The sequence below is a fragment of the Anabrus simplex genome, chromosome 2 (assembly GCF_040414725.1).
Source record: "Anabrus simplex isolate iqAnaSimp1 chromosome 2, ASM4041472v1, whole genome shotgun sequence".
Taxonomy (NCBI): domain Eukaryota; kingdom Metazoa; phylum Arthropoda; class Insecta; order Orthoptera; family Tettigoniidae; genus Anabrus; species Anabrus simplex.
In genome coordinates, this window is record NC_090266.1 from 640201009 (window position 1) to 640218993 (window position 17985).

Sequence of the window (17985 nt, forward strand, 5' to 3'; positions counted from 1 at the left end):
AAAGGTGCCATTGGAAGTCTTTTTCACTAATTAGCATGAAACACAATACTGCTGAGTAACTAAACAAAATTTAAGAAAGAAACATAAATGAAATCAAGATCTGTCATTATTCACTTTCTATTTCAAAGTCAAGTTGTCCATTGAACCCATCAATATCGTCTTCCGCATTATTATCGGTGAAAAAAGACCGATACATTGGTCTGGCATCTTCTGGAATCAGCGACAGAAGAGACTTCAAGTCTTCAAGTTTAGGTTTTGAAATTTGTTTCCCTCCTGGCCACAGTTGAATTAAGTGTTCACTCAAATGAACTGGTTGCGCAGAAGTTCCTCTTTCCTTTCTTTTCTTTGAATACGTAATTCATCTCCAGTGTCCTGGTCAAAGTCACTCTACATGAAAATGCTTAGAGGTTTGTCTTTTCTGATTTCAAGTTCTCTCGTTTTCAGCCAGTTTATTTTGGGATTTTCCATGTCAACTTTACGGTTTGTTATCAGTTTTTCCAGCATTTGTGTTCCAAAGAATTCTTTCTGTTCCATTCTGTGAACAGCCAAAGCATTCTTTCTACGACGTACTTTCATCACATTCATATAGTCATTCGCAGTGTACAGCTGTTGTTGTAGCTTTAACGCGCACTCTATGTCTCCAAAATTGCTGTCTTTGGGCAAAAACCTGTGTCCTGGGAGAACATAGCGCAAAGTAATCTTTTCTAGCGTGGGGTGAGTTTCCAAAATCGTTCGTTTTCTTACCTGTAAAACCTCATAGTTATTAGAAATCGTTATTGCATTTGTCACAATGCGTTCGGTTCTTGTTCTGATAGCCTCCATTACTGGTACCATAATGTAGGAAATACGACAGCACAATCGTTTACCATGTGAACATGCACAGTAACAACATACTAGGTTAGTAAATACTACACAGCTGATGTTGTCTGGTCTGTTGTGAACCAGTGCAGCCACCTGTTTCGTTTAGCATCACTAGACCACAGACCGGTAAAAGGCGCTTGGTCTACTGTTGCATAACTAAACATTGGCTTATCGCTTTTGGTTTCGTGATGCAAAACACAAAATCAAACATAGGTAAATTTGCACTTAGACTTTTCACATATTTTAAGGCAACTGTTACTAGGATATGTAGGCTACGGTGATTTTTGTCCATTTTAGTTACGTTTAGAATGCGCACAAATACTGATTTTTACAAAATGGCGCTTGGTCTAGTGATGCATAACATGGTCCATATGATGTCGGTAGAGGAGATTTACGTAGTGTTATGGTCATGTGGCTGCATTTTTGTGGATTGGGGATAAGTTTGTAAGTATGGCACCAGTTCGAGAGAGCATTAACTGAGGACTGTAGCAGAGCTGCATCTGCTGGATTCCTGATCTCCCTAAATATCTTGCAGTCATCAGCAAAGAGAAGGATATTCGCTGTTTCGTTGAGTTCGGACGGCAGATCGTCCATAAACAAAGAGAACAGCAAGGGGCCAAGAGTACTGCCTTGTGGGACACCGGAGGTGACTGGTAACCATGAGGATCAAGTGCCTGATATTACCACTCTGCCGACGGTTATGTAGGAAGCCAGCAAGAAGGGTCATAAGACTGCCATGTATATTAAATCGTTCGGAGAGTTTATGTAGCAACAGAGTATGGTCTACAGAATCGAAAATGTTACAGACGTGAAAACTGGTATTTGGAATCTCCTTTAAAAATAAAAGAAACATGGGTTTCTTTGAGATTTGAGAGAAGACTGTTCCTCACATGTACAGTTCTATGTCGCATGGTCATCTTAGCCCCAAACGGCAATAACACAGACGTGCTTTATAAAGAGTTTCTGGGGTAAATGAAAATCAAATTTTCGGGTTTTTATAGGTACTTTAAGGATTTTCAGATAATATCTTAGTACAGTACCGAGGAACGATTACTTTTATCAAATTACAAAATCTACGCGAGCGTAGCCGTGGGTAACTGCTAGTCTACATATAAAATAACATGTCCCGACTGACAGATTCATCATCGCCGAGCCAAAACTACTAGACATAAAGGGGTGACATTTTGGGGATACATTTATTTTAGAGTGTAGGTGCTCACTAAGGAAGGATTTTTTAATATTCCGTCGCTAAGTGGGTGAAACGGGGGTAAATTTTTAAAATGAGTATATCTATATCTCAAAAACTTAAAAGTTTACAGACGTAAAAAATTGTATTTGAAATCTTCTTTAAAAAGAAAGGAACACGTATTATTTTCTTTTCAGAAAATCCCACTGAGGGGGTGATAAAAGTGAAAAACTGGTTTAATACCTTTTATAAAAACACATATCTCAAAACTAAAAAGTCATGCTGAAAAATGTCCTTACTTTCAAAGGAGATGAAAATTGATATTTGGAATCTCCTTCAAAAAATAAAGAAACACGTATTTTTTGTTTTTGGAAAATCCAATCAATGGGGACTGAACAGGAGTGACAAAGGGGGTGAATTTTTAGAAAGACTATAACTACAGTATATCTCAAAAGCTTAACGTGCTACAGAAGGGAAAATCGGTATTTCTAATATCCTTTGAAAAGAAAAGTGTATTTTTGCGGATAAACCACTTTGGGGGGTGGGGTTGAAAAGGACTGAAAAGTGGGTTAACTTCTTTTTATTAAGATACTGATATCTCAAAAATCAAAGATGTTATTGTCGTGAAAATTGGAATGTATTCAGTATTTATTCATGAACATAACAGGCGTTCAGCCCCAAATACATGTTCACAATAAAATAATCCAACCTAAGCCAACACACTCCACCATATAAACAAACACAAACAGAACAAACACCACATAAAAACCTACCGTCCGATCGAGTCATCCCCCTGGTGAGAGGAAGCCCGCCAACCCAATGATGACTCGACCGGCCCTTCCCGTGGGACCTCCTGAGGGCCCCAAGATCCAACCAGATTACAATGCTTTCCCTCTCACCATTCCACTCCTAATCGTAAACCACCACACAACAATAAATAGAATAATCAAATCTCCGTATCCCCTGGGCATGCCATGAGTTTCGTTGGATACTCCGGAAACGTACAACCCCCAAAATAGAGTCACCACAGCAGTCATCCTCAGAACCTCGTGCCATGCCCCTCATTCCGTTGAATTAAAACCCCAGAATATTTGCTGTAGCAGTCCTTTACTCAATGTTCAAACATACTCATCAAGTGTCCTTATTGCGCACTGCACTTGCGTCACATTATTGTTCATGACCTACACTTAATCAATACTCCAAACAACAACACTCAGCATTTCAGCACTAGCACACCTAATCAAAACTCCAAACACACACTCAGCATTTCAGCACTTGCATTCTAACCAACTCTAACACAAACAGAAAGACCTTGCCGTCATGCAATCCCAAATCATTACCCAACTCCACATACTTAACTAAGTACTCGACACAGTTTCCATTTCAGATACACCACCAAATCAAAATTTACAAACTCTAAAATTTGCAAATAACACCACTTCTCACCACATTTCAACAATAGTCCTCAATAACTTCAACCATTTTATACCACCACTTCTCCAACTCCTCATTTCAGCAATATGACACATCATAACTTTAATCATAACACATAAATACCAAGCCCTCAATAACTCTACCTATCACTTCTCCATCACCACATTTCAACCATCTTATACCACCACTTCTCCAATACCACATTTCAGCAATAGCCCTCAATAACTTATCCTTCTCCGCCCTTTCCAGGACCACATTTCAGCAATACCCAAAAAAATTCAGTAATAAATAATCAGATTAAATACCAAACCGCCTTCACTTACAACTTACTCATGAGTAAATCACCACTTCTCCATACTTCTCCAAGACCACATTTCAACATATGCCACCTCTACTTCTTCGACAATAACACTCACCTTCTACCATCCACCATCTTATATCACCACTTCTCCAACACCACATTTCAACAATATAACACCTCCTAACTTAATCATAACACATAATCATAAATACCAAGCCCTCAATAACTTCCAGCACCACATTTCAGCAATATAACACAGTCCTCAATAACTTCAACCATTTTATACCACCACTTCTCCAACACCACATTTCAGCAATATGACACATCATAACTTAATCATGACACATAATCATAAATACCAAGCCCTCAATAACTCTACATATCACTTCTCCATCACCACATGTCAACCATCTTATACCACCACTTCTCCAATACCACCTTTCAGCAATAGCCCTCAATAACTTATCCATCTCCGCCCTTTCCAAGACCACATTTATCCCACCTCTACTTCTTCGACAATAACACTCACCTTCTGCCATCCACCATCTTATATCACCACTTCTCCAACACCACATTTCAACAATATAACACCTCCTAACTTAATCATAACACATCATCATAAATACCAAGCCCTCAATAACTTCCAACACCATATTTCAGCAATATAACACCAACTCCACCTCATACACACTTCATATTTTTTTACCTCTACCATCATCTCTCAACCGATACCTTAACTTCACTCTTTAATCATTTATTACAACAAGAAATACACCACCACTTTTTATATACTTCTCCAGCACCACATTTCATCATATCCCAAACCGAAATATACCAAATGACACCACTTCTCAACACTATATTCCGACATAAATACCATCTAAATACCAAGCCATCTTCACCTTAAAATACCAAACACTCATATGCCATCTCTTCACCAACACCCCATTTCAACCTCCACCATCCAAAACTCTGCTCCCTCTCAACACTCACTTATTTAGCATTAAATAAACATCATACCAAACACAAAAGCTATTACAACTACCATTCAGTACCAACATATTGCTTCATATACCACCTCTCAATATCATACCACACACAAATACTATTGCATCCACATATTTACCAAATAACACCTCTACTCAACACTACATTCTTACATCTAACAATCTCTATTTTCACTACTCACTAAACTATTGATTTTACTTTTAGTGACTACGCCCCTCTCATTTCTACCTGTACCCCACATGTCAGTCAGATTTCTATACCTTCCTGCTTCTCTACCACCTCTCTTAGCCGCCAATTCATCACTATCTTCGCTCTGTTGTGTACCTTTGCCTCCAACTTCAGCTCTCATCATCTCCGTAAATTTTCTGCCCTTGCCCCTTTCCCAACTCAGATTGAGACACCCTCCGGTTGCCTCTGACGTCACCTTTTTACCCTGCCCTGCCCCTACTTCACTGCTTTCACTCCCCTGCCTTTCTTCTTCACTTCTTATGGTCACCTTTTCACTTGTCATCACTTCCTGAACTTATTCACTGCTTATGATCACATTTTCACTTGGCATCTCTCTCTGACCCTCTTCACACAGTACACTATTACTGTTATCTCGCCTCACTTCCCCACCTTTCGTTGCACTGCTCACTTTTTCTTCTTTTTTTTAAAATCTTCATTTCAAAGTCGATCAGTCTATTCACAGACTAGTTTCTCTTCCAATTTCTCCCTGATACCACTAGTTCTTGTCCTTTGATGGTTGCTCTCAGCCCTTGATTTATCGCACTATCTTGTGTTTTCTGAGTATTTTCTCATTCCTAATCGCCTCCCGACCCACGTCTCTCCTGATCCACATTTTCTCTCTCTGCACATTATTCGCATTGCGTATCACAGCGTCAGCCATCAACGTAGAAAACAGTTCTACTTTGATAGGCCTGTTGCCCCTAGTTCTTCCCACTCTCTGCACATCGTCTATGTCGACTTCGCTAAAATTAAGTTTCAATTTCCCCTGTATTAAGTCCACTACTTTATAAGTAGTAAGTACTTTGTCTTCACTCAACTCCTCAGGCACCCCGTATATAAATAGGCACTTCTTCCTGCGGTTTAACGTATTGGCATTCACTTCTGCTTTCAATTTCAACGTCTCCTCTTCCAATCGTCCTATTCTTTCTCTTAATATTGCCACTTCTTCATCGTTCTTTCTCACTTGTGATGCTATATCATCCGTCCTTTCTCGTAACCATACCTTCATTTTACCAAACTCCCTGGTTTGTTCTGGGATCATATTCTTAATTTGCTCAAAGGGGCACACTTCTTCCACCGCCTCTTTTACCAGTCTTTTGAATTCTTCCATGTCTTCCCTTCCCTCATTTCCACTAGTTGTCGGGCCTGGGTTCGGCTCGAACCCTCCAATCAATAGCAATATTATAACCACCGCAGCTGTTAGCACTAATTCTCCTTTAATCACCAAATCCACTTTACACCCACCTGATTTTACTTCTTCTTTCTTCATTCTCCTCTGCCATCCTCCTATAGCCGCCCTGTATTGATCCACTCCAATCATTATCGTCGAACTCCTCACAACCTTCCTGCACTCAGCACTCACTCCTTACTCCCACTCCCGGACCCCTCCACTCAATGCGTCCGCTCTCCTTCGTGGCTTAAGCCGAACTGTGGAAAATTGGAATGCGCAATTGTATTTGGAATCTCCTTTAAAAGAAACACGCATTTTGGGGGGAAAATCAACCTGGGAGGGGGGATGAAAAGGAGTTGAATTCCTTTCATGAGGAGACAAATATCTCTAAAACTTAATATGTTACATTCGTGATAATTGGTATTTGGAAACCCTTTTTAAATAAAAAAGACTTATTTTTTGTTTTCAAAAATTCACTTAAGGGGGGGGGGGGTTAAGTGAATTGAAAAATTAGTTGAATTCTTTGTATGAGAATACTTATATCTCAAAAACTAAAAATGTTACAGGCGTGAAAATTGGTATTTGTAATCTACTTTAAAAATTAAAAAACGTTCCTTTTGTTTTCGAAAATTCCACTTAAGGGGGTGAAAGAAATGAAAAATTAGTTGAATTATTTGTATGAGCATGTCTATATCTATAAAAGATAAAGATAATACAGACGTGAAAATTGGTATTTGGAATCGCCTTTAAAAATAAAGAAATACGTATTTTTTTGTTATCGCAAAATCTATTTAAGGGGGAGGGTGAAAATAACTAAAGAAGGAGTTGAATTCTGTTTAAGGGGATACTTATATCTCAAACACTGAAGATGTTACAGACGTGAAACTTGGTATTTTGAATCTCCATTAAAAATAAATTCCACTGAAGGGGCAGAAAAGTATTGAAAAAGCGGGTGAATTTTTAAAATGAGACCGGTATATACAGCATGCGTCAAAAAAATTAACATGTTACAGACATGAAACTTGGTATTTGGAAAGTCCTTTAAAAATACAGGAACACGTTTTTTTTTTGTTTCCAGAAAAGGCACTTAACGGGTTGGAAGAAGTAAAAATTAGTTGAATAATTTTTGATGATGATGCCCATATTTCAAAAACTGAAGATGTTACAGACGTGGAAATAGGTATTTGGAATCTCCTTTAAAATGAAGAAACTTTTTTTCAACTTGAGTGAAGAGTCGGGGGATACAACTGGGGAGCAAGGCCAGTACCTCGCCCAGGTGGCCTCACCTGCTATGCTGAACAGGGACCTTGTGGGGGGATGGGAAGATTGGAAGGGATAGAGAAGGAAGAGGGAAGGAAGCGGCCGTGCCTGAAGTTAGGAGGTGGGAAACCACGGAAAAACACTTCCAGGATAGCTGAGGCGGGAATCGAACCCACCTCTACTCAGTTGACCTCCCGAGGCTGAGTGGACCCCGTTCCAGCCCTCGTACCACTTTTCAAATTTCGTGGCAGAGCTGGGAATCGAACCCGGGCCTCTGGGGGTGACAGCTATACACGCTAACCACTGCACCACAGAGGCGGACATTTATTTATTTATTTATTTATTTATATTTATTTATTTATTTATTTATTTATTTATTTATTTATTTATTTATTTATTTATTTATTTATATATTTATTTATTTATTTATTTATTTATTTATTTATTTATTTATTTATTTTGGCACTGTTCTAGGCCATTAGGGCTGCTTATGTGGATGTTTTATAAGCAGGGCTATTCGAGGATAGAATGGGTGGGGGGTTGAATCCGCTTGACTGAGCAACAGCCTGTTATCGCAGTAAGTGTTCGAATAGATGGCGTTCTGCAGTAATGCACGCTTCAGCACGCCGTTGAACTGCCATTCGGGATTTTTGTAGCATTGTAGGTGTTACGGATTCACAGGTTTCCGTAATAAGGTTTCGAAGGCTTTTAGGATTTTCCGGCTGCTGAGCGTACACTACATCCTTTAAATAGCCCCATACGAAGAATTCCAGTGGCGTCAAATCGGACGATCTAGCAGATCAGGTGACAGGTCCTCCCCTTCCTATCCATCGACCGGAATGTTTAACATTCAGGTAGTTGCGAACATCCGCTGACATGTGAGGGGGAGCTTCGTCGTGTTACACGCTCACCCAGGGGCACATCCTCTAGTAGCAATGGTAATTGATCTTGAAGAAACTGTCGGTACCGGGCTCCTGTCAAATGATCCTCAAAGAAATATGGTCCAATTAGGTGATCACCCAGTATGACACACCAGTCATTTACTCCCCATTGTGCCTGAAATGCCGCCTGCCCTAACCAGTGGGGATTTTCAACACTCCAGTAGTGCATATTATGACGATTCACAGAACCATTATTATGAAATCGTGCCTCGTCCGAAAATAAAATGTGAGATACAAACGCTGGATCATTTGTCACTTGCGTCAGTATCACGCACAGAAATCAACACGAGTTTCGAAATCTCGTCTGTGGAGTTCTTGATGTAGTTGCAGGTGATACTGACAAAAAAAAACTGGAATGCAATATCCTTACAACAGACGACTGGCTGATGGCGTGTTGTGCTACTGCCCGCGTACTCGTGTGAGGATTCTCCTGGAAAGTGTCCAAATCCATCTCAGCAGTTTCACGGGACGTAACTGGTGCCTCTCTCACAGGACCTGTTCGGAAAAGTGACGAAGTTATACGCAAACGTCGCTCCACCCTCCTAAACGTATTTGCTTTTGGTTGTTGTCTGTGTGGAAATCTTTCCTGGTACAGGCGCTGTGCTTTCTGTGCGTTCTGTCTTGCTTCACCGTAGATGAGGAGCATGTCAACATACTCATCTGTTGAATACATAGCGAAGAAATGACTAGGACTGCTAGGCCACGCCTAGTGTCAGGCCCCTACAGATTCAACATGCATGCTATTGGTCGAATGTGGCACGAATGGCCTCTTTAAAATGTGAATAGAAATATTCATCGCTCGTGGGATTCGAACCCACCTACCAACGCCACATGCGTCAACACGTCTGTGGTTAGTCTATTACACCACGTTAACTGTTTCCTCCAATTTATCAGAAAGCGTACTTGGTGTAAAACTACGTCCCGCTTCACAAACTCACACACTTTTTCTAACAGTATGCCGTCGCTTTTCGCAATAATTTCATAACCAATCGAAAGCTTATAATTGGCACGTACATTTTACATAACTGTATGAGAGTTTGATGTATTGTGTAAATACCAGTCACATACATGTTTTTGCAGAAGTCGTGCAGTTATGATGCCGTAAGTGCTTTTAAAGGCGGCTGTAGCTTGATATACGACAAAGGAAAATCGACCATCACCCCATTGACGTTCGTTAGGATGCCTAAAAGCAGAAACCTCAGGCGCGGCTGACTCACCCGGTGTACATATAGGGTGTAAACCAGAGGTGCTCAATTGGGCGCCCGTTGAGGCTAGCCCAGTGCGACCGGGCTGGCGTAACGTAAATGTGGGCAGTTTACGCAACAAGCATACGTCACAGTGAAGTGAGAGAGCGAACATATTTTGCAAGGAAGGGAGTGAGTATTGACGATCGCATGTGAATACGAAGCCGAAGCACTCGTCCACTTCTCAGCGAAATGCTGACTGGGGTACAGTATTTAAAACAAAGCGCTATAATCGCAAAACTGATCTTTTCAGGATATTCCGGATTTATTTATACTGCGCTCGATGTAAACAGTCAGTTTTATTTTTTAATATTTATTCATTCAAAGAAAACTGACACGTTATACTTTTTTGTTACAATCTACAAAGGTACAGGGTTTAAGGGTACAAGCTACGATTTACAATTCCTTAGATGGACATGACAGTATTTCCATTTGAAAAAAAATATAATTCCTGTTCATCTTCTTCTGCTTTATCGGTTTACCCTCCAGTGTCGGTTTTTACTTCGGACTCAGCGAGGGATCCCACGTCTACCGCCTCAAGGGCAGTATCCTGGAGCTTCAGACTCTAGGTCTGGAGATAAAACTGTTGAGGATGACCAGTACCTCGCCCAGGTGGCCTCACCTGCTATGCTGAACAGGGGCCTTGCGGGGGCATGGGAAGATTGTAAGGGATAGACAAGGAAGAGGGAAGGAGGGAGCCGTGGGCGTAAGTTTGTTACCATCCCGGCATTTGCCTGGAGAAGTGTGAAACCACGGAAAACCACTTCCAGGATGGCTGAAGTGGGAATCGAATCCACCTCTACTAAGCTGACCTCTCGAGGCTGAGTGGACCCCGTTCCAGCCCTCATACCACTTTTCAAACTTTGTGGCAGAGCCGGGAATCGAACCCGGGCCTCCGGGGGTGGCAGCTAATCACACTAACCACTACACCACAGAGGCGGACATTCCTCTTACTCATTAAGCAAAAAGTAATACAATTACATAATTCAACAAGTTTACTGCTTGATTTTGGACAGTGGTGTGATGTGTGGCTTACTTTGTTCACTGTTAAGTATTACGTTCAGATAGGAAAATGCTTGTTTGTTTACCCCTAACTATTATACAAAGAATGACATGTTTCGTTCTACAAGAACATCATCAGATTCTATGAAATCACTGAAACCATGCGTACGGTGTTGTTTACGTTGCGTAAACCTGTTAATGATAGAGATAATATGAAAAGTATTAACAATAATATGATTTTTTAAGAAATCACACATCACCTTATTAACATTATGAAAAGAATGCTGTACTTATCTGGATTACTGAAACTTAGTGCATTGTCTTAGACATATGCCATTCTTTGTATAATAGTGTGTGTTTTTTACAGGCATGTTTATAGTGTTATAATTTATATTGATATTTTGTATGTTTGACAGACTGGAGATCTTTTTATGTCTCAAAGAGTTGTAACTTATAACTTAATATTGCAGGATAATAGGTATTGTTGGGAGGAAGACAAGTGGGGTATTTAACTTTACTAAAGAAGAGAGCAGGTGGTTCTGTGGTTAGGAGTACTTCCTTTTTTTTGCTAGTGGATTTACGACGCACCGACACAGATAGGTCTTTTGGCGACGATGGGATAAGAAAGGCCTAGGAGTTGGAAGGAAGCGGCCGAGGCCTCAATTAAGGTACAGCCCCAGCATTTGCCTGGTGTGAAAATGGGAAACCACGGAAAACCATCTTCAGGACTGCCAACAGTGGGATTCGAACCCACTATCTCCCAGATGCAAGCTCACAGCCGCGAGCTCCTAACCGCACGGCCAACTCGCCTGGTAGGAGTACTTCTTACATGACAGAAGGACGCGGTTCAAGTCGGCTATTTCTCCAGGATCTTCTGGGCAGTGAGGGGTGTCGAATACCTAGATCCTGATAGCATCCACGACCCAGATGCATTATTATTCAAGCTGAAAGGTGTCCTCGTGTTAGTTTCAATTTCTTGAACCAGACTTGCTTTGGGATGGTGGGCTGAATTTTAGCATAGTGCTTTCCTCTTGCAAGGTGTGGCGTGTTCCAGTACTCAGGACCATTCCCTGTAAGCCTGTTGCTTGATCGTGGGCAGGACGCGGTGTCACACGTTGTGGCTTCTTTCGCTAACTAAAACCTGGAATAAGATTGCGGAAGTGATGACAAACGACTGCATGCACGGACGTCTCTACTCTATAACCTTGGGTTAGGCCTGCCAATAAATGAAAGTTCTTACATTCAGTTCATAAGCATATGGTATGTAACATTAAAAATGATATGCTCTTCCACATTCAAACAGATTTCACACAGTGGAAGTACAGAGAAACTGTGCTTATTGCACGATTACCCTGAAAATATGATTGAGGATAAATAATAGAAATGTTCATATCGTTGTGGAAAGGGAGATGAGGAGTTAAATGATTAGTAAGTGGAATTATATATATCGCACATTGGTAGTAATGTTTGTGTTAATAAGAAAATAATAATAAATAGATGTCCTTCAGTAATCAAAATAAAAACAAGATTTTACTTTTATTCAGAGTCAATTAATGAAAATGAAATGGCGTATGGCTTTTAGTGCCGGGAGTGTCCGAGGACAAGTTCGGCTCGCCACATGCGGGTCTTTTGATTTGACACCCGTAGGCGACCTGCGCGTTGTGATTAGGATGAAATGTTGATGAAGACGACACATACACCCAGACCCCGTGCCAAGGGAATTAACCAATTATGGTTAAAATTCCCGACCCCCCTGGGAATCGAACCCGGGACCCCTGTGACCAAAAGCCAGCACGCTAACCATTTAGCCATGGAACCGGGCAGTCAATTAATAGAACAAGTAGATAAATGTAGTTTAATAACAAACATTGTGATATGAATAATTAGAAAGTAAATAAAATAAACTCGAAACTGGCTTTTCTCTTGCATGCACTCTGAGTTTACTCATTTTGTATCTATTGTTCTAACTCCACAATTATTTAAATATTTGATTTAGTATTGATTTAAATGTATTCATCACAATATGCGACATTCTTGTTCCACCTTTCACCGCACTGTGTGAGTTATGGGAGAGCTTTCTATGAAATTAGCCACGATAGTGCAGTCCGGCCAACACCACCTATGGCTCAGCTTGCAATGCTTGGAGTAGAGCATTGATATGTTCGAGGTAGCTATTTCATTACATTAAATGAAAGAGGCAGACTTATTTCAGCCAATAAGGAGTTTTCTTGACGTTTCTATGTGTCGAGAGAATCTCTTTTAGTCGCTGGCTATACTTGCTGGAACAGGGCCCACTCATTTTAACCTGAGAAGAGTAATGTGTTCGAGAACTTCCAGCAAGTGAGTTCTCATTCTAACTTGCGATGAATGTGGGATACTATCTACAGCTGCTTCCTTCTATATCCTCAAAATCACTATAACCACAAAATCAAATGAAACGCAGAATCCCTCCTTAAATGCAACCGTAACGGGCGGGAAGCGTTGCAGAATATATGGTACTTTACCAAGATTATAGGAGCCTCCGTGGCTCAGACGGCAGCGCGTCGGCCTCTCATCGCTGGATACCGTGGTTCAAATCCCGGTCACTCCATGTGAGATATGTGCTGGACAAAGCGGAGGTGGGACAGGTTTTTCTCCGGGTACTCCGGTTTTCCCTGTCATCTTTCATTCCAGCAACACTCTCCATTATCATTTCATAGCATTTATCAGTCATTAATAAATCACTTTGGGAGTGGCGACCCCATGGTACTCACAGCCTATATCTGCTTCATTCATTACATCCCTGACCCGGTCAATGACTGGAAAACAGGTTGTAGGTTTTACCAAAATTATACTGAATCCTTAAATAAAGCCGAATATTTCAAACATAAGTATTACGTTCAGAATATCCAAATAAAATGAATTTCCATATTTGTTCTAGATGGGGCCGATGACCTTCGATGTTAGGCCCTTTAAAACAACAAGCATCATCATGTTCTAGATGGTCGAGGAAAATTATACTTTCAGTGGTACTGATGATGTGTTTCTGTACAGGTCGTGGACATCATGAAGACAAATGTGGAGAAAGTACTGGAGAGAGATCAGAAGTTGTCAGAGCTGGATGATCGAGCAGGTGAGTACCTAAAACGATGCAAATTATTTTAGCATGTGGCGGTAACGGCATCGTTCTTGAAAATTTGCATCTCTTGTTAAAAATTGAAACTATTTAGCATTTCTATCACATGGACTCCCATTCGTTTCGAGGGCACCCATCCAACAGCCCATGTCCTTAAAATGACTAAAATGAATCAGCATTGTAGAACTTGTTTGGAACAACGTACCTCAGCAAACGTGCATTTTCCACACCCTGACTTGGTGAATACACTGAGACAATTCTCGTCCTAATTCCTCCACTTCCAAATCTACCCATATCATGCGTTCGTTTACGTGTCTAACAGAAACTATGTTGCGTGCAATAGTATTCCTGATAAACAGCCCTACCCCACACTCTGCCCTTCCCTTTCTAACACCCGTCAAGTACACTTTATAATCTCCTCCCTCTTCCTCATTATCTCCCCTTACCCGCATATCACATACTCCTAGCACATCCAGATACATTCTCTTTTCTGACTCAGCCAGTTCTACTTTCTTTCTTCCATAAGCCCCATTAATATTGCTAGCTCCCTATCGAATTTCACTTCGTTGGCCAAGTTGTTTCGAAGGAGTCCCTCGCCTGTCAAATGGGAGTGGGACTCAGTTACTCCCATAGGTCCGAGGCTTGCTTACAATGTTCTGAGCTCGGTAAATTCATGAAGCAGGATGCTACCCCACCTACACATAATTCATGTGAGGATGTCTCCTCTAACGGGTTATGGACCATCGGTGGATTGTATAGTCATAGCCGCATGAACACAAGTAGGGCCATGACTAAGAATATGTCCGAGATGCCCACTCCCATTCCATAGTAACTGGTATCCCGACTCTCGGGACCACTTACAAAGTACCTCATCCAGGTGGCCTCTCCTGCTATGCTGAACAGGGACCTTGGGGAAGGGGGGATGGGAAGATAGGAAGATAGGAAGGGATAGACAAGGAAGAGGGGAGGAAGCGGCCGTGGCCTTCAGTTAGGTACCATCCCGGCATTTGAATAGAGGAGAAGCGAGAAACCACGGAAAACCACTTCCAGGATTGGTGAGGATGGGATCGCCCCCACCCCCGCTTCTACTCGTTTGGTCTCCCGAGGCTGAGTGGATTCCGTTCCAGTCTATAATATTCCTCTAAGGCTTCTTTTATCTCCTGCCAAGTACGTAGGCTACATCAAGTCGCATTAATAACTTACTACGGGCTTCCTTAGTGATTTTAGTTAAAATCAATTTATAGAATAAATCATAGTTATTTGGCCTAACCAGTTGCAAAGCAGTTTCTACATTCTCACAAAACTCGCGTAACCTTTCTGGTTGCCTACCATCAAACTCTGTGCCTATCAGTTTAAGGGCCTCTGTTACAGATAAATAAAGACCTTCATGCACTACTTCAGCATGCTCTTCTACATTACTCGGGGCGGGGCTGTTTGATCCATTATGAACTGTTCAAGTCACCCTACTGTTGACCACTGGACTCTGGAACTGAGTCTGACTCCACTATCTGCTTCTCTGACTGTTCGAATACAATGCCGCAGAGTGAAGCTGAAACTATCCTTCCTTCTCCCACGCCAACAAGGCGTTTCTCGATTACAGTTTATTACTCTGGAACATAACCCAAAAGAATCAACAATCAGCTCAAAATAGCGGATCACCGCGTAATACACTTCGGTGATCGCAAATAAGTAACGCAAAATATTGGTAAAATGCAAATACATTCTCTTAAAATTTGACACCGGCAATTTCTATCAATCTTCCGACAATTAATTATGCAAATTTACCCCAATCTGCACACCAAAATTTTTCTAGTCCACCTGTCATGATCCTAAGGACTCGGCAGGCTGAGGACTATGGGTTCGGATTTTCCGGAGCTTATTCTTAAAATAACAAAATTACCTTTTCACTCTCACATTCTTCTCTTCACCTGTATTGAATAGAAAGACGTACATTACATATATACACATACACAGTGATTTAGTTGGAACGAAATATTTACAGGAACTCACCTTAGCAATTTACAAATGGACTCGTATTGGGTATCAAAATCAGCGGCCTCATGTTTCCGACAAGTTGTTTCATCAGCTAAACGTCTCCCCTTTCGTAACCATGACTTGACATATGGATGTGGGTTAAATATATGCACAGGAGATCCAACGCTGCTTATGAAAATAAGTCCGCTTGATCTTGCATCCAGCAGCCTATTTCTCTTTTCGGTGAGGATCTCATTCATGGCACTGAAAGCTCCTTCAGCTTTTGTTGAAGAGATGGGAATGGTCACTACAGTCTTGATTAAAGGCATCAGCTCCACTGGAATTTCCTTGGTCTCGACATACTTTCTAAAAGCATTAATGTACCTCGTCTTGTCTTACACGTGGAAAAATTCACAAAGGTTGCCAACACTCTCATCACCATAGTAGATATCCAAAGTAGAAGTGGAGGGCCAGTTATTTTTGTATAGTACCTTTGAATCACTGATAACGTTTGTCATTCTCTAATGTCTCTGCTGACTAGAGCTGGAACCAAGATGAGATGATGTGGACACATTTTCCATAAGCCTGTTATTTAAATTGTTCATAAGACTTCTGAAAACTGCTTTCTGTCAGTTTTTACAACTTCTTTTAGAATCATGTAATCCTATGTTTCTAAACATTTTGTTTCCTGCTGCTTTAAGAACTGTTCCGTAGTATTCTCCAGAAGCTGAGTTACACATAGATTCAAACACTTTTATAGTGTGCTTGATTGCATTTTGAGCCTCTGTCAGACTTGTTTCTCTTTCCTGCAACTCTAATGACAAATCAGCTAACTCAACAAAAGCATCATACATAATTGCAATATTTTCTAAGAATTATACACATTTTAACATATTTTCTAGGCCTTGGAATTTTGCCCTTTCTTTGGAGTCTCTCCGGTGGTCATTTTTGGGCTCACTAAAATGTTTTACTAGCGCACTATAATTTTCCCAGACAGCTTTTACAGTTCTCTGGCTCGATGCTACCCATCTTATTGTAAATATTTTGGATTCACTTGGATTCACACAAACATAACAAGTAGAAGAAGGTCCAATAGCAGCGTAGCCACCATTAGAGAACAAGAAAACCACCCAGGAGTGTAAAATCGACCGTATCTTATGAACATAAAACAGTAAGTTTCGATATTAGTCCGCTAGAGTACACCCATGACGTTTCAGTGCTATGTATAGATTATAATATTTTCTTGCTGAATGTAAAAATTTTACGTCATTGTAAAGCGGGAAAATATTTTCCGGAACGGCGTTCCTGCCCGTTCCGGTCCAACTAAACCACTGCACATACACAATTAAGAAACATAAAACCCTTTGTACGAATACACTTTTAACTCTTGGTTAGATAGTCCTTTTTCAAGTCGTTGATTAACCAGTTACACTGCATTCCCTAATACAATAAGATCGTACCATACAAGCTTGGTAGTTACTTAGCTTTTGGATTGAAGATTTCTTCAATCTTCGGCGTCGTCTTGTTTCTTGAATTCTTCTCTGCACCCACGATACCGTAGTCGCGTTGAATGATGCGATGTTTGGCTCACGCGGACGGGTAGCTCCAGGATTCGAATACAACACCCTCAAACTCCGTCGTTGACCAGGTTAGTCTTTCTCCCAAACAGTTCTGACCACGAGATTAGGTTTACTGATAGGAAAGGTTCGCTATGACACTCGGCCTTCCTGTCAAACAGTTCGATGTTTGTGTTATTGCAGCTCAAGTCTTTGCATTAGCAACCTGCTAAGTATGCTGTACACAGTGTTTCCCACACTGCCTCGTGAACTCGTTACAGTTTGTAGACTGTTTGCTAAGCCACACTCAACTGATCCTGCGGCTCACTGCTACGTACATAACCTACAAGTTCCGAACTATTCCGTCTCACAACCACACACACAATACTTGTATGAAGCTAGGCAGTTTATCTCCCTTGTGGCACTCAGCCAGTCACACACGTTACTTTCACGGCAGTCAAACAGATTCTCCCTGATTTGTCGAAGTGCCATTCCCTATATCTTACGTTCGATATTTCTCAAATCTTTTCCGTTTCTACTCCCGTAGAATTAGACATTTTTAAGTCTGAGTTTCTCCCACTAACTGAAGGGTGTGTCATAGAATTCACTCGAACAATTTCCTTCTAGCTGCGTCAACAATCTACGCGATATTTGCTTCGATTTGCTTCTCGAAACATTTACAGAACTTCTTTGCATTCTCTGAT

General features: G+C 41.0%; 1 protein-coding gene across 1 annotated transcript in view; it reads left to right on the forward strand.

The window, feature by feature from the left end:
* Positions 1–17985, forward strand: part of nSyb (neuronal Synaptobrevin) — a 163477-nt gene that overhangs the window by 117822 nt on the left and 27670 nt on the right. The window contains exon 3 of the mRNA XM_067139288.2: positions 13670–13748. Within this exon, the coding sequence (XP_066995389.1) occupies positions 13670–13748 (79 nt within the window). The remainder of the gene's footprint in view (positions 1–13669; positions 13749–17985) is intronic.